The 15,243-nt window shown below is 41.9% G+C and overlaps 1 protein-coding gene across 2 annotated transcripts; it reads left to right on the top strand.

The window, feature by feature from the left end:
• The first annotated feature begins 1,679 nt into the window (after positions 1–1,679).
• On the top strand, positions 1,680–14,564 carry PIFO (primary cilia formation). Of its 2 annotated transcripts, none has more exons than XM_047873582.1 (6): positions 1,680–1,822; positions 9,434–9,576; positions 10,183–10,281; positions 11,060–11,190; positions 12,626–12,743; positions 14,325–14,564. In XM_047873582.1, the coding sequence occupies exons 1-6, from the start codon at positions 1,738–1,740 to the stop codon at positions 14,391–14,393; spliced, it is 645 nt and encodes a 214-aa protein (XP_047729538.1). In that variant the 5' UTR covers positions 1,680–1,737; the 3' UTR covers positions 14,394–14,564. The 2 variants fall into 2 exon arrangements, with proteins under 2 accessions (XP_047729538.1, XP_047729539.1); XM_047873583.1 differs by lacking the exon at positions 1,680–1,822 and adding an exon at positions 9,091–9,204.
• The last annotated feature ends 679 nt before the right edge of the window (positions 14,565–15,243 follow it).

Genomic DNA, 15,243 nt, shown 5'->3' with positions numbered 1-15,243 from the left:
AATAGAGCATAGGAATTTGGGCGGTCCCTTTGGAAGGAGTTTCTATTTAGGTCAGTGCTATGGCAAATAACACTGAGGGGACAGGAGGATGCAAGGAACTGGTCTTGGTGAAGGACATGAAAGGGGCCATTGACTCTGAGGAAAAGCATCTTTGAACAACACAGTGGCCAGTTGCTAGATTAGAATGGTTTCCCAGACCAATATCTTTTTCCAAGGCCACTATTTTCCCATAAAGATATTTTTTTTATTTTTTAAAAAAATCTGTATTTATTTTTGAGAGAGAGAGAGAGACAGAGTGCGAGCAGGGGAGGAGCAGAAAGAGAGGGAGACAAAATCCGAAGCAGGCTCCAGGCTCCGAGCCGGCAGCATAGAGCCCGATGCGGGGCTTGAACTCACGAAACTCGTTTATGACCTGAGCCGAAGTTGGACCCTTAACCGACTGAGCCACCCAGGCGCCCCTCCCATAAAGATTTTGATTCTGTCACCATGTCTAGAATGCAGAAATTACTGCAGCCAAAAAAAATGGTGCCCTGCCCCCCCCCCATTTTTTCCTGCTACATTTACATATCAATTAGTAATTCAAATGAATGTTTACTGCACACCTACTACTTGCAAGAAGAGGACAGGCTCAGTCCAGCTCTAGAGTCACGACGGTTCTTATCTCACCTCCTTGGACTCATCTCACTCCTGCCTCTGGAACTATTTCAGCCTCTTTTCTGTGTCTCAAATAGTCCAGGTATGTTACTGCTTCAGGGCCTTTGCACAAGCTACAGCACTTTCCCCAGATCTCCATTTGCCTTTGGACCACCCTTTCTTCAGGCCCTTCCTTGAAACCAGCTTCTCAGTGAGGCCATTCCTGGCTGCACAACCTAAAATTGAAACCTCCTTTTTTCTTTTCCCTTTCTGTGCTTCTTTTGCTTTTTCTTGGTACCTGCAATATCTTACATTTTATATATTTACCATTTTTATTGTCTGCCTTCTCCGCTAGAATTAACCTCTAGGAGGACAAGGATTTCAGTACACTACTATGTTCCCATTGCCTAGAGCAGTGCCTGGCATATATTACAAGAGTTTAATAAGTATTTGTTGAATAACCAAATCCATGAGGGCAGGAAGGGAGACAGGAACTATCAAGGTGAGTGTTCCAAGCATGAGACTAGGTACTTCGTATGGGTTATCTCCTGTGTGGTGAATATTGTCCTCACATTATAGGGGACAAAATCGAGATCTTGTGAGAAAAACTTGCCCTAAATTATGCAATTAATAATTAGCATAACTGATTTTTTAAATGTTTATTTATTCTTGAAAGAGAGAGAGACAGAGCATGAGCAGGGGAGAGGCAGAGAAAGAGGGAGACACAGAACCCACAGAGCCTGATGCAGGGCTTGAACCCACCAACTGTGATATCATGACCTAAGCCAAAGTTAGACGCTTAACTGACTGAGCCACCCAGGTGTCCCTAGCAGAGCTGACTTTCGAACTGTGGTCTTTATGTTTATGTAGCCTTCTCACCAGAATGTTGCCCTTCAGAAAGCAATGTCACAATGACTTCTGGAGGGCTTCAAGGGTGGGGCTGCTGCCTAGCAGCCAGTCTTAGTCACACCCTTCATCTTCTTGGTTAAAGTCTATTTGTGTCAGTGGTGACTCATGGAGCTGGTAAATGAAAGGAACAGGCTGGCTGAAAGTCCCTCCGATGGGGACATCTGGCCCAGATATTCTTGGAGATACTCAAAGTCTATGCCATCTGATCCATTTGGGAACATAAAAGACAACCAAATCACATCATGGATCACCCAGCCATTTCTTTGGAAATTTGCTTATGGTAATCATGTTCCTAAACTCTAGTACATGTATGAAAACTCATTCCTTCCATATGGGAATCTAACCGGAAGGAGCTGGGATATGCATGGGATGATATAAGAGCCCTGATCCAGGCAGGGCTGTGGCAGTGGTCCTCTCATCGAGTCCTGAGCCTTGATAAAAGATGGCACCCACTCAGATGAAAAGGCAACATTTTAATTTTTTTTAATTTGCACAAAGGTACTCCTGGAGTTAGCTGTAGCCCTGGGCAGGGAGGTGGTAGATTGAAAGTGCATTAACATCTGTTAAATGCCAATTATAAGTCAGTCATTTGCTGTGGAAGATGTGTCCCGTGTTATCTCTCAAGTTCTCATGGCAGCCTAAAGAGGCAAGAAATGATTAGCGCCATTTTACAGATGAACCAAGGCTAAGTAACTTCTAAAAGTCATGTAGCCAGTAAATGGCATACCAGTACCTATCAGAAACCAGTTCTGAGAGTCTCAAAGCCTATGTTCATTCCTCTACTACCAGCCACGAAAGACTGGTGCTTAAGAAAGTCTGGAAAGTGGATTTAGAAAGTCTATTTTCTTCTCTTCCTTCTACCTTCTGGAGACACACCCATACTCCAGCAGAATCCCTATTCACTGGATCAGGGGATCTCAATTCTATTCGGATCCAAGTCCTGCTTTGAGTAACAAATTATTTTGTAATACCCCCTTTATTATCCTAAAATTAAATTCATGAATAACACAGCCTACCACAGACAATTTCAGAAATAACATGATGCCATAATTGTAAGGGCAAAAAATAATTTCTAATAAAATAATGTGCATTTCAATATATAAATGCCCAGATATAACTACTTTACAAGACAATGAAGTAGTCAGATTCTTGCACCACATAATAAATAATGAATAAGTCTAGAATTAAGAAAGAAGGCTAAATGCCATTCATACGAGCAGTTTAGGAAAACAAATAAAGCAGATTTGTAAGTGGATGCCAGAACAAAAACTTGTTAGGAAAAGTGATAACACTCTAGACTTCCTGGTTCCTGATAATAATAAGAATAGCTTTAGTTAATATAGGAATAATACTTGACAAATTAAACTATTGAAGTAAAAAAAGGAAAAGGGGTATGCCTATGTTATTTTTTAAAAGAAGTAAGTAATGTTAATGTGCTTCCTCTGGGATTGCCAGCTTTTTAAAAATATACTATTTTATCGTTCTATCATGCATACCAAAAAAGCCCAAATTGTATTGGGCATTAGTGAGATATGTAGGGTGAACTCCTCAGTATAAACAGTACTCAGGTCAGAAATGGAACACCTCTGGGGCGCCCGGGTGTCTCAGTCAGTTAAGCGGCTGACTTCAGCTTAGGTCATGATCTCCCAGTTCGTGGGTTCAAGCCCCGCGTCAGGCTCTGTGCTTACAGCTCAGATCCTGGAGCCTGCTTTGGATTCTGTGTCTCCCTCTCTCTTCCCTTCCCCTGATAAAGCTCTGTCTCTGTCTCTCTCTCTCTCTCTCTCTCTCTCTCTCTCTCCCTCTCTCTCTCTCTCTCAAAAATAAATAAGCATTATATAAACAAATAATAAAAAAGAAATGGAACACCATTATCACCCCAAAAGCCCTCTTCATACCCTGTTTTTCCTTCCACCCTCCTTTAAAAGGTACCCCCATTCTAACTTCTAACACATAAATTAGTTTTGCCTATTTTTGAATTTATGTAAGTGTACTCATACAGTATGTAAATGTTCGTGTCTAAATTATTTCATTCACCATTGTGAATGTGCAGGGTGTTGTTCCTTTTCGTTGCCATATAGTATTCCTCCGCATGAGCATTGCACAACTGAATTTTCCATTCTACCATTAATGGACATTTGGTTATTCCAGTTGGGACTATTACGGATCATGTTGCTTTTAATGTTCTTCTACTTGTCTTTTGGTACACAGTTGTATGCATTCTGGCTGAGTAAACACCAAGGAGCAGGAGTTTTTAGGTCGTGGAGATGTCTATTTCAGCTTTGGTAAATACTGCCAAAGAGTTCTCCAAGGTGATTGTATCAATTTCCTTTCACACTAAAAGCTTATTCAAGATTTCCAGTTGTTTCACATCCTAGCAGCACCAAGTGTTACCTGTCTTTATAATTTTAGCCATCTTGTGGGTCGTGCATTGTGGTTTAAATTTGTAATTCCTTTATGACTGCTGAAGTTGAGCACTTGTTATATGTTTACTGATTATTTGGATATTCTTTCTTTCTGAGCTTCCCATTCAAGTATTTTACATATTTTTTATTAAGTTTTTTCTTATTGATCTGTAATTTTTTATTAAGTTGTTTCTCCTTATGATCTGTAATTTCACGTTGATTGGTAATCTGATCTTAATCTATCATAGATCAACACTATCCAATGGCAATATAATGTGAGCAATGTGTTTAATTTTACATTTTGAATGCCACAGTAAAAAAAGAGTAAAAAGAAACATGTAAAGTTTATTTTCCTATGTTTTATTTAATCTGATAGATCCAAAATACTATCCTTTCAATATGCAACCAATAAAACATTTATTGAGATATTTTGTACTCTGTTTTTCACTTGAAGTCTTTAAAACCTGAGGTGTATTTTACACTTACACACATCTCGATTTAAATTAGCCACATTCCAAGTGCTGATAGTTAATACGGGTAGTGACTACTGCATTGGATGGACATTGCAGGTCTCGATGTTTTTGTGCTTATATCTTCCTCCATATCTTGGCTTCATTTCTCATTTTTCTAATGGTATCTTTTTTTGTAATTAAGTATTATGTTGAAACAGTTTCAAACCTAAAGTTGCAAAGACAGTACAAAGAATTCTCTTACCTCTTCACCCCAGTTCTTCAATTGTTAAATGTTCTCCCTATCACATGCACGCTCTCTTTTTCTCTCCATATATATATACGTATATATATATATACATATACATCCAGCTGACCTTTGAAAACATGAGATTAAGAGTGATCACTCCCTGCGCAGCTGAACATTCACATATAACTTTTGATTGCCCAAAAATGTAACCGACAGCTTACTGTTGACTAGAAGCCCTACAAATAATATAAAGAGCTGATTAACATGTATTTTATATGTTATATGTATTATACAATGTATTCTTACAATAAAGTAAGCTAGAGAATATACAACATTATTAAGAAAATCATAAGGAAGAAAAAATACATTTACAGTACTATACTGTAAAAAATCTGCATGGAAGTGAAACTTTACATTGTTTCTCATCTTTAATACTTTTTTCCCTGTATTTTCTGTCCTTTTGCATCACCAAGCTTCCAGTCTGAATATGTTCTTCTGATTCATTTTCCTATTTCTTTTGTTCTTTCAGCTTTTATAATCTGCTTTTAAACTCATGCATTGAATTCTTGCTTTCAGAGATGGCACTTGTTATTTCTACAATTTTTATCTGCTTCCTTTTTATTGCTTCTAAAATTCTCTGGGGCGCCTGGGTGGTTTAGTCGGTTAAGAGTCCAACTCTTGATATCGGCTCAGGTCATGATCTCGCGATTCGTGAGATCGAGCCCTGCAGCCAGCTCTGCCTGCTCAGGATTCTCTCTCCCCGTCTCTCTTCCCTTCCCCCACTTGCTCTCTCTTCTGTCTCAAAATAAAGAAATAAACATTAAAAAAATAAAATTCTCCAATTTATCATTTAATTTTCTTGAATATAATTATCAGCTTCAGCCCCTTTGCTGAACTGATTTATTACTTAATGCAATATATTTTTAAATGAGACAAAAATCTACTTAAAACATTATACCAAAAATCAAATGTATTTATCCCATTCAATTAGACCACTGCAGCAGAGTGGGTGGTTTCCCAGAATAATAATTCTTATAATGGCCTCATACATAGCCAAATGAGGAAAGTAGATAAACTGTCTCATAAAACTAGAACAATCTGCATAAATATTAGGCATCCTCTTGATGTTGTAACTATGGTTAGACATGTATATGATGGGAACTGCTGAATTCTTAAAAGTCTTCATCAAAAGTGGCCACAATATGGGGTGCCTGGGTGGCTCAGTCGGTTAAGCAGCCGACTTCAGCTCAGGTCATGATCTCGTGGTCCATGAGTTCAAGTCCCGCATCAGGCTCTGTGCTGACAGCTCAGAGCCTGGAGCCTATTTCAGATTCTGTGTCTCCCTCTCTCTGACTCTCCCTCATTCATGCTCTGTCGCTCTCTGTCTCAAAAATAAATAAACGTTAAAAAAAATTTTCTAAAAGTGGCCACAATATAAAACTTTGCCTAAATATTCTTCAGTACTAAATAATCACCTGCATAGGTTCCTTTGCACTTCATCATCATTCAAACATCAAATCCTTGATAATCCTCAGAACTACCTGAAGTTCTACCTTCACTTCTCAATTTTACCATCACACCGTTGCTTATGCAGGAGATATATGTAGCACATTGACAGTAATATTTATTTATTTATTTATTTATTTATTTATTTATTTATTTATAGAGAGAGAGTGAGCAGGGAAGAGGGGAGAGTGAGGGAGCTAGAGAGAGAGAGGGAGAAGAAGAATCTCAAGCAGGTTCCATGCTCAGCGTGGAGACCAATGTGGGGCTTGATCCCATGTCCTGGGATCATGACCTGAACTAAAATCGATAACCGAACGCTGAACCAACTAAGCCACCCAGGTGACCTTAGACAGTCATCTTTGATTGTACTGTGTTTGGATTGGCAATAATGAAAAGTTGATAAATCTGCATCAATCAGGATGCAAACTGGTGGACCCAGTTGTGTGTTATATTAGTAACATAAACAGGAAGATTGATGGGGAAAATTTCTCTTTCTTGAGAAAGAGATCTTTATTGACTTTGTTTTTAGTGTCTGATCAACTTTTTCTTTTAGCCTCTTACCTTGGTTTCTCTTTCTTCCTATGTGTACCCTGCAGTCTGGAGGCTTACTCTAAAATCTCAGTCAAGTACAGTTACTTTAAAGTCCATGTTTGAAAACTCCAATCTCTGGATTTCCTTTGGGTTTATTTCTACTCTTTTTTTTTTTTTTTTTTTGTATGAGTGGCTGTTTTATGTTGAATGCCAAACATTTTGCATGAAAAAAATCATAAGAAATTAGTTGAAGATTTGGATGATTTCTATTCAGAGATTATTTACTTATTTATTTATTTATTTATTTATTTATTTATTTATTTTCTGGTATGCAGTAAGGGTACAAGCAGATCACCTTAAAGCAGTATGGAGACTATATAGATATGAAGCTGGATTTCAGGATTTTTTGAGAGCTTGTCTATTTCTTATTTACCCTTATTCCCGTAGTTTATCTGTATAGGGTCCCAACTAAAAGCCCAGGGTGTTTTCCAGTCTCCCATCCTCCATGGCCAACCTAATTTTTGGTCCCCAGCTTTCAGAGACACACATGTCCAAATTTCCGCTCAAACCCTGTGCTTCTCGGCCACTCTTTGATTAGCCCATGTTGAAAGGGAACATCAGTACTAACTGTGGCTCACCACTTTGGACTTCCCCCTCTCTTTGCAGTCTTGGCCCTTTATATTCTTCCTTCCTTGGTGTATCTTGGATGTCTCCAAATATATCTTTTTTATTTAGTCCAGCTTTTCTACCTGTTCTTAGCTGGAGTATTAGTCTGAAGCAAACTAGTCCACCAATGAGAAAACTAGGTGCCAAAATATCCAAGTACTTTGCAAGACATGTTTCATATCACTAATAACATAAACACTAATTTCAAGAATACTGTGAGTACCTAAAAATATTAATATTACCTGATGGGGCGCCTGGGTGGCTGAGTCGGTTGAGTGTCCAACTTTGGATCAGGTCATGATCTCACAGTCGGTGAGTTCCAGCCCCATGTTGAGATCTATGCTGAGAGCTCAGAGCCTGGAGCCTGCTTTGGATTCTGTGTCTCCCTCTCTCTCTGCTCCTCCCGCTCACACTCTGTCTCTATCTCAAAAATAAATAAACATAAGAAAAAATTTAAAAAAATATTAAGATTACTTGAAATATTAATGAAAGTGAAAATGATCAAATCAATACCAATATTTTTACATTTTATTTATCATCAGTGTTACTGCAATTATATTTCGAGTAGACAGAACGCTTAGAGTAAATTATACAATAATTTTGAGACCATATCGTTGTTCCATTTATAAGCTTTGTTTCTCACACAACCTTCTTCTCTATTATTGGGCTTTCTGCACTATTACTTGTAAAAAATTTTCTTAGTGCTGTTATATATAAGTCAGGCACAACCAATTATTTCTGTAAAGTCTGGCAAGATATCTGAATATTATGTAGGACATGTGACAATTTACTTTGTGACTGGGCAATGCACTGCAGAGGTGGCCAGCCTCCCTGGCCCGGTGACCAGGAGCATCCCCACAGTAGTTTTTAACAAGCAAAATGCTTCCCCAAGTTTCCAAAAACAACCCTGCATTAGATGTATAAAATCATCCCTGCAGACAATTCTAGCCTGGGATACGTGTGGCTTACAGGGTCATCTTTAGAGGCCAAAGGGTAGCACGAACCAACCACATGTGATAACTCCTAAAGCTATCCAAAACTCAAAACAGGTTAGTGTAAACATTCAGGACAAAGGTAAAGGCAACAAGCACTCTGACGTGTCTTCTTGGGTTAGGATGGGAGCGCTCATGAGGGGGCTGGAAACTATCTTCATAACCTCTTGCAATTGTCACCTACCAAGTACCAGGACCTGATTGCTTTCATCCTGTTTTCCCAATCCTGCCAACAACCCTGTAAGGAAGAGTTTTTATTCTCAATTTGGACATGAGGAACCGGGTACTTAAAACACTGAAGTGACTGCTCAAGATTTTAAAACCATCAGACACTTCTGTGATTCCTCTGCAGTCCCACTGCTCCACACAAGGCTGCCAACCGTGTTAAAGCCTCGTGCGTGCCCCACTTAGAGGTAGAAGGGGGCAACCTGCGGGGAAAACTGGGTCTAAAAGGGGCCTAATTAGGGAACTGTCTAGGCTACACTCCATTTAGTCCTCCATTCCCCTGCCGTAGGCCTGGCCCTGGGAGCCCTCTTCAGCAGCACATCCCCGCCGGGTGGCCCAACTTCTAAAGCCCTTCCGCTCAATCCCACACCTGCACAGCCCCTGCAGCCGCGAGTCCTACAACCCTTCCCTGCACCTGCGCCCAACGCAGAGTTCACACTGCTCTGGGACCCAGGGGTGCGCGGGAAGGCGGGGCAGGGGGAGGGTCCCGCGCAGCTGCGCAGGCGCACGCGGCTCCCGCCCAGCAGCGCAGGCGCGCGCGGAGCCGCTCCCCTTGCATTCGCGGCGCCCCTGCGTTCTCTTAGCAACGCTGTACATAAATGCCAGCCTGGCTGCGCACGCGATGTGCTTCAGCAAAGCGGGTGCGCGGGGCTGATAAGGGAGTCAAGGATAGAGGGCAGGAGGGAAGAGTGGGGAGGCTGGCGGGCGAGAGGATGCAGTTCTTCCCCTCCACGGGGTTCGGTCTGATTTTTGTTCTCTATCCGGCCCAGTCCTGGTGTTAGCCTCCACACACCCCACGCGTTCCCTAAGCGCTCACTTAGACCCAGGGGCCTTCCTCATGTGGAGTTTCTCCTCTTTCTTGATCTTCAGATTCGCCGGATAACTACTCCTTTGGAACATGTCAACAGAGGAAGCTCTTTCCTCAATACTACCCCCCAAACTTGTTGGGGAACAAGTTTATCCCTCTTCGAGGAGCGCCCCACAGAGGGCCTGGATGTTACATAGCAGAAGATGTGAGTATTCACCTTCCCTTGCGTGAGTCTCAGCTCCCTATTCGAGGACACCCAGGTTGCATGGAAGAAAAACACGTGATCTTTGAGGTGGCCGCATAGGAAGGTGCCCTCGCCCTCTAAGGCCAGCTGTCAGATCCAGTGTCGCAATTAAAGGACCCTTGTCTCCACTATCAACACCCACCAACCACAAGCCTCTCTATAAATAGTCTTTTATGTAGTACTCACTCCATTTCCACCTCCAAACGCCTCTGAACCAATGCCTCCCATTAGTCCAACCTTGGTACCTTGCTGTGCTGCTAGGTCATGAAATAATGTAATCTGACCAAGGGTGGGATTAGGGCAAATTCAGCTCTGTGGGGCCCACAGGACTGGATTCACTGGAATGCACAAGTCATTTACTCTACGTAGCCAGCCACGTTTCCTTGCAGATGTATCTGCCTTACTTTATATAATTGTTTCTATAGTCCTCACTCACAGGAGTAAAAAAGAAACAGCAACTTTTGCAGAGAAGATTCAGATAAGAACATTTTGAGTTCACTCTGTTTTGATGACTTTAATATTCATTATGTGTTTTCTTTCTTTCCTTTTTTAATACACAACCTGAAGATGTATGGATTGGCATACAACCTCTCTAGGATCCCAACCAGTAGGAAAGGATATACTTTTGGCGCCAGGACAGCTGTGAGGTTTAAGTCAATCAACAAGGTTAGAAATGGCTGAATGTGCTTTGATTTTAGCGTGACCCATGTTGCTGTATGTATTTGCTGCATGTATTTGCATCCCCGAGAGAACAGGGTGTTACCCCAAAAATATCCCCTGCAATTCAAGAAAAATATTTAGACCAAGGCTGTTAAGAAATATATCTGAAAAACTCAGATGTTAGTATCTCAAATGTGTGTCAGAGCCCTGGGAGAGTGGAAAATGATTCTAGAAAGAACTAGTACCAAGACAGGGCTTCAGGGCTGACACAGATGATGTTACAGAAGCTTTGTTTATATGCATCCTATCATCTTGTAAGAAAAAAACCAAATTCCTACCTTTTAACCCTTTTGTGTGATTGGATTTCAAGTCTAAATGTCTCCAGTATAGGATCCTAATCTGTTGTTGAACATTTTTCTGACACCTGAGCTCAAGGAGAGGGATACTGGATCTAAGAAATCTCTGGGTGGGATGACAGACACAGCAGGTGCAAGAAGTCACCTTGGTCCTTTTCCGCCTATAGGTGTCTTTCTACAGCCTCAGCATATGTGTCTTTAGGTAGCTGAACCCCACCCTCATCTTGGGTTTCTCCCTACTGTAGGTTTAAATCTGTAGCTGCAGTAGTGAAACCATAGTGATACATGAACAGAAAGAGGATCTGTCTGTTTTCTTTAATTAGAAGCTTTGTATGTGTGTGTGTGTGTGTACATATATATATATATATATATATATATATATATATATATATCACCTTCTAACACGTTTATCTTTCTCTGAAAAACAGGACACAATGCTTTACCCTGGCATGTACCAGACTGCACATCCTCGGGAGCAAAAACACAAACAAAATTTTGCTCCATTTAATACCTTCTTGCCTCGATTTAGGACAGACTCAAAGGACACTTATTATCCTGGGTATGTCTCCTCTTTCCTGGAGTGCTTCAACAAACAGCAATAGGAAAGGACGTACAATGGAGAGGCTCCATCCAAACCACGCCAGCTCAATGAGAAACCACCCGTCCATCTTTAAAGAGCCAACCCCTTACCTTCCAGATCTCTGGCATTGTAGAATTCTAATTCACAGTGGTTCATTCAGTCAATGTTTATAAACGTGCCAGGCACTTTTAAGGGCTCCCGAGGTTTTGCTTAGTTAAACCCATCACGCAAGGCTCCTCATTCCTTGGACCCTACACTCTAGAGTCCAGACAGATGAGAAGTAAATAAACGTGAAAAAAATCAATGGTAATTAGGACAGTTACCATACAATTGAGTAGTCAGACAGTGACACTTCTGAGAGTGAACTTATTAATTACACCAAAACAGTAGCCACAAGCTAGGACTGTCACGGGCACACCAGGCAGTGTGGTGAGCTGGCGATGTGCTATGAAGACAGTAACCGGGTGATTAGATGGATGGCGCCGCTTTGGCAAGGATGTCCAGAAAGGTCTTTAGGGGAACAGACACGTGATCTGAAGTCTGAGTGACAAGATGGTGCCAGGCCTGTGAAGATCTGGGCCCAGGGCCCAGGGCTTCCCAGGCAGCAGGAACAGCAAATGGGAAGGCTGTAAGCTGGGGAGGAACCCGTGGGCGGAATGAAGACAGAGGCTGGTGTGGCGAGGGTGTGCTAAGCAAGGAGGAACTGAATGGAGGAGGAAGGCCAGGGCTGAGCACGTGGCCTTTATAGACCAAGTGCTTCAGGAAGCCATTCAGCATGTGTGCAACTATGGGGCAGAGGGTCAAGGTCTTTGCCTGGCTCATGAGAAATTCAAGGATCAGAGAGTGGGTGTAACTTTCTCAAGGTTGCATGAAGGAAGTGAAAATGTTGACTCTTGGCCCCCATGTCCATCCTAAGTGCTGTTTCCAACGCAGTGAAGAGTCTACACCAAAAACAAAGCGTTATGAACAAAAGCAATTATAAAACAATGCCATGTCTATCAAAATTTAACAGCCTTCTCATCCTGAGATTGCTGATTGGATTACCATTACACTTTTACCACCAGTTTCAAATCATGAGCAGTACTTATTCATGACTGTGGTAGATCTCTTTTTCTCACCCACCGCTCCTGGGATCTTTTGGTCTCTCCACCAAGGATACTGAGTTGCAGAAATATTTTTTAAACTAGAGTCAATGTTAATCTCAACTGGATGGCAAGACTAGATATCGTAACATTCACCAGAAATACATTAATAGGCAAGCAAACCCCACACTTGCCCCACATTAAAAAAAGCTAATTGGGCTATTTCCTTTTCTCAAGGAGTTAGGCCAAGTTCAGGGATGGCTGTGGTACTGATGGAGTTTGTATACAGTCACTAAGTCATCACATGTGATGCTTTGTATTTTTATTTCTAGACCTGGCACATACAACCCAGAGATGAAGCCCCCCAAAAAAATCACCTGGCCAATGAAATTTGGATCTCCAGACTGGGCTCAGGTTCCATGCCTACAGAAAAGAACCCTAAGAACTGAGGTAATCGGACTGGACTTTTGTGGAACCCTCTTCCTTATGTATCAGGGGTTCTTATACAGAAGTGTTTGAATGAGCTACAGGAAGTCCTTACTCCTGGGACAGTAGATGCACATATTATATTTTTGAGAGTTACACAGTTTCATTAGATTTTTAAAGGTGTGTATGACTGAACAAAAGGCACATTTTCTTCCTTAATCCTCAAGTGCTCTTCTGGTGTAAGAACAGAACGATCCCTAGATGATAGAGGAGGAAAAACAGGCTCTGATGGATTAAGTGATGTGTCCAGATTGACATCTTTTTTTTTTTTAAATATGAAATTTATTGTCAAACTGATTTCCATACAACACCCAGTGCTCATCCCAACAGGTGCCCTCCTTAATGCCCATCACCCACTTTCCCCTCCCTCCCACCCCCCATCAACCCTCAGTTTATTCTCAGTTTTTAAGAGTCTCTTATGGTTTGGCTCCCGCCCTCTGTAACTGTTGTTTTTTTTTTTTTCCTTCCCCTCCCCCATGGTCTTCTGTTAAGTTTCTCAGGATCCACATAAGAGTGAAACCATATGGTATCTGTCTTTCTCTGTGAGACTTATTTCACTTAGCATCACACTCTCCAGTTCCATCCACGTTGCTACAAAGGGCCATATTTCATTTTTTCTCATTGCCACGTAGTATTCCATTGTGTATATAAACCACAATTTCTTTATCCATTCATCAGTTAATGGGCATTTAGGCTCTTTCCATAATTTGGCTCTTGTTGAAAGTGCTGCTATAAACATTGGGGTACAAGTGTCCCTGTGCATCAGCACTCCTGTATCCCTTGGGTAAATTCCTAGCCCAGATTGACATCTTGAATCTAGATCTCGTACCTACTAAGCCAGTGCTCTTTCCATCACACCATTTGAGTATTAGATCACCCAGGGACTGTAGACCGTTCTGGTAAGAACATGAATTCAGGGGACAGACTGCTTAGGTTCAAGTACTAGCTCCCATATTTACTGACTGTGTCATCTCGGGCAATTTTTCTAAGCCTCCATTTTCCTTTCTTTACAATGGGTATAAAGCAACTAAAAAATAAAAAATAAATAAAATGGATATAACAATAGAATCCATCTGATAAGGTTGTAAAGATAGAGATAAGGTAGAGAAGCATCTAACACAGTACCTATAACATAATAATAATAAACTTTCAATCCATGTGAGTTATCATAATTCTGGGGGTGCCGGGTTTTTTAAAGAGGAACCTTGGATTAATTCTACAACTACGTATTAAATGCCTAATGCATCCACATCATGGCAGCTAGACCTATGAGTAACATGGAGGAATCAAACACATAATCTTTGTGTTTGAGAAGTTTACCAGCTCTTCTCAGAGATTTGTCAAGTAGAAAACAATTCCTAGCATGACAGCAGCAGAGGAAGGTGACAGAGAGTAGCTGTGCATGCAAACATTGACAGCATCCCTGAGACGAGGCTCCTCTGGGGTGGGCTTCAGCCGGGCCACACCGGCAGCGACGAGCCAGGAAGACCAGAGGTGGAGGGCTCTCATTAGAATATTGAGCCAGACAATACTCCTTCCTTGCAGCTGTCCACTGACAAGGACTTCAGAAAGCACCGGAACCGCGTGGCCTACCTAAGCCTGTTTTACAACTGAGGAGCTGTGACTGCGTTCACGCGGTCCTCCTGACCACAGATCCAGGACTGAGGACAGAGTCGCTCTTCCCCCTGCACTGCTGTGCTCTCTCCTCTGCCAGCATGGGGCCCGGGGAGGGAGAGGGCTCATAACTACCGTGTGAGAGGAGAAAGACCGCTGCAGAGCTCTGTCTCCATGTGCTGGTTTGTCGTGTGCGTACGTACGTAGACGGGCCTGGGGGTTCCTGCCGAGTGTTCAGTGGGGTGGCTCCACTTTACCGACCTACTCGTGGGTCCCTGTCCTCACGCTCTCGTTCCCAGGTTCCAGTCTTATGTATTCTACCACTAGCATTGGGAAGAAGGGCTGTTGGCCTCTACACATCAAGGATTGGATGGCTTCCTTGGGTTTGTACTTGGCCATGCTACATACAGAGGAAACATACAGGCAGGGTAAAACATTTCTATTTTACAATCTGTCCCAAATTTCTGAGTTCCTGGCATGGATTAGACAGGTCCGGATTTGTTGCTTTCCCAGACTGACATTAAACTCACTGAATCAAAAATTTGCCACTTCCCCTTACATCATCTATTTCATTTGTCAATCATCATATAAATTGAGTTCTTACCATGTATCCGAAAGAGTGGCAAGGCCTGGGGACATAGCAGGAGTCAAAATAACCTCCTCTACTGGTCTGGAAGCTACAGAAGCAGTGCCCTGGTGTAGATGCATTCAGGGAATGCTTGACCTGCTGGAACACCCCCTCTAGGCCTCTGGAATGCTCTTTCTCTCAACCCACAGAGGACCTCAATTTTTACATTCTGGGATTAGAGCATGTATAAGAGAGAGAGAAAACAACAACCTGAAAAGTCAG

This window comes from Prionailurus viverrinus, chromosome C1 (genome assembly GCF_022837055.1).
Source record: "Prionailurus viverrinus isolate Anna chromosome C1, UM_Priviv_1.0, whole genome shotgun sequence".
In the NCBI taxonomy this organism is placed as follows: domain Eukaryota; kingdom Metazoa; phylum Chordata; class Mammalia; order Carnivora; family Felidae; genus Prionailurus; species Prionailurus viverrinus.
The sequence above is the reverse complement of the archived record's forward strand: the minus strand, read 5'-3'. Positions and strand labels throughout refer to the sequence as shown.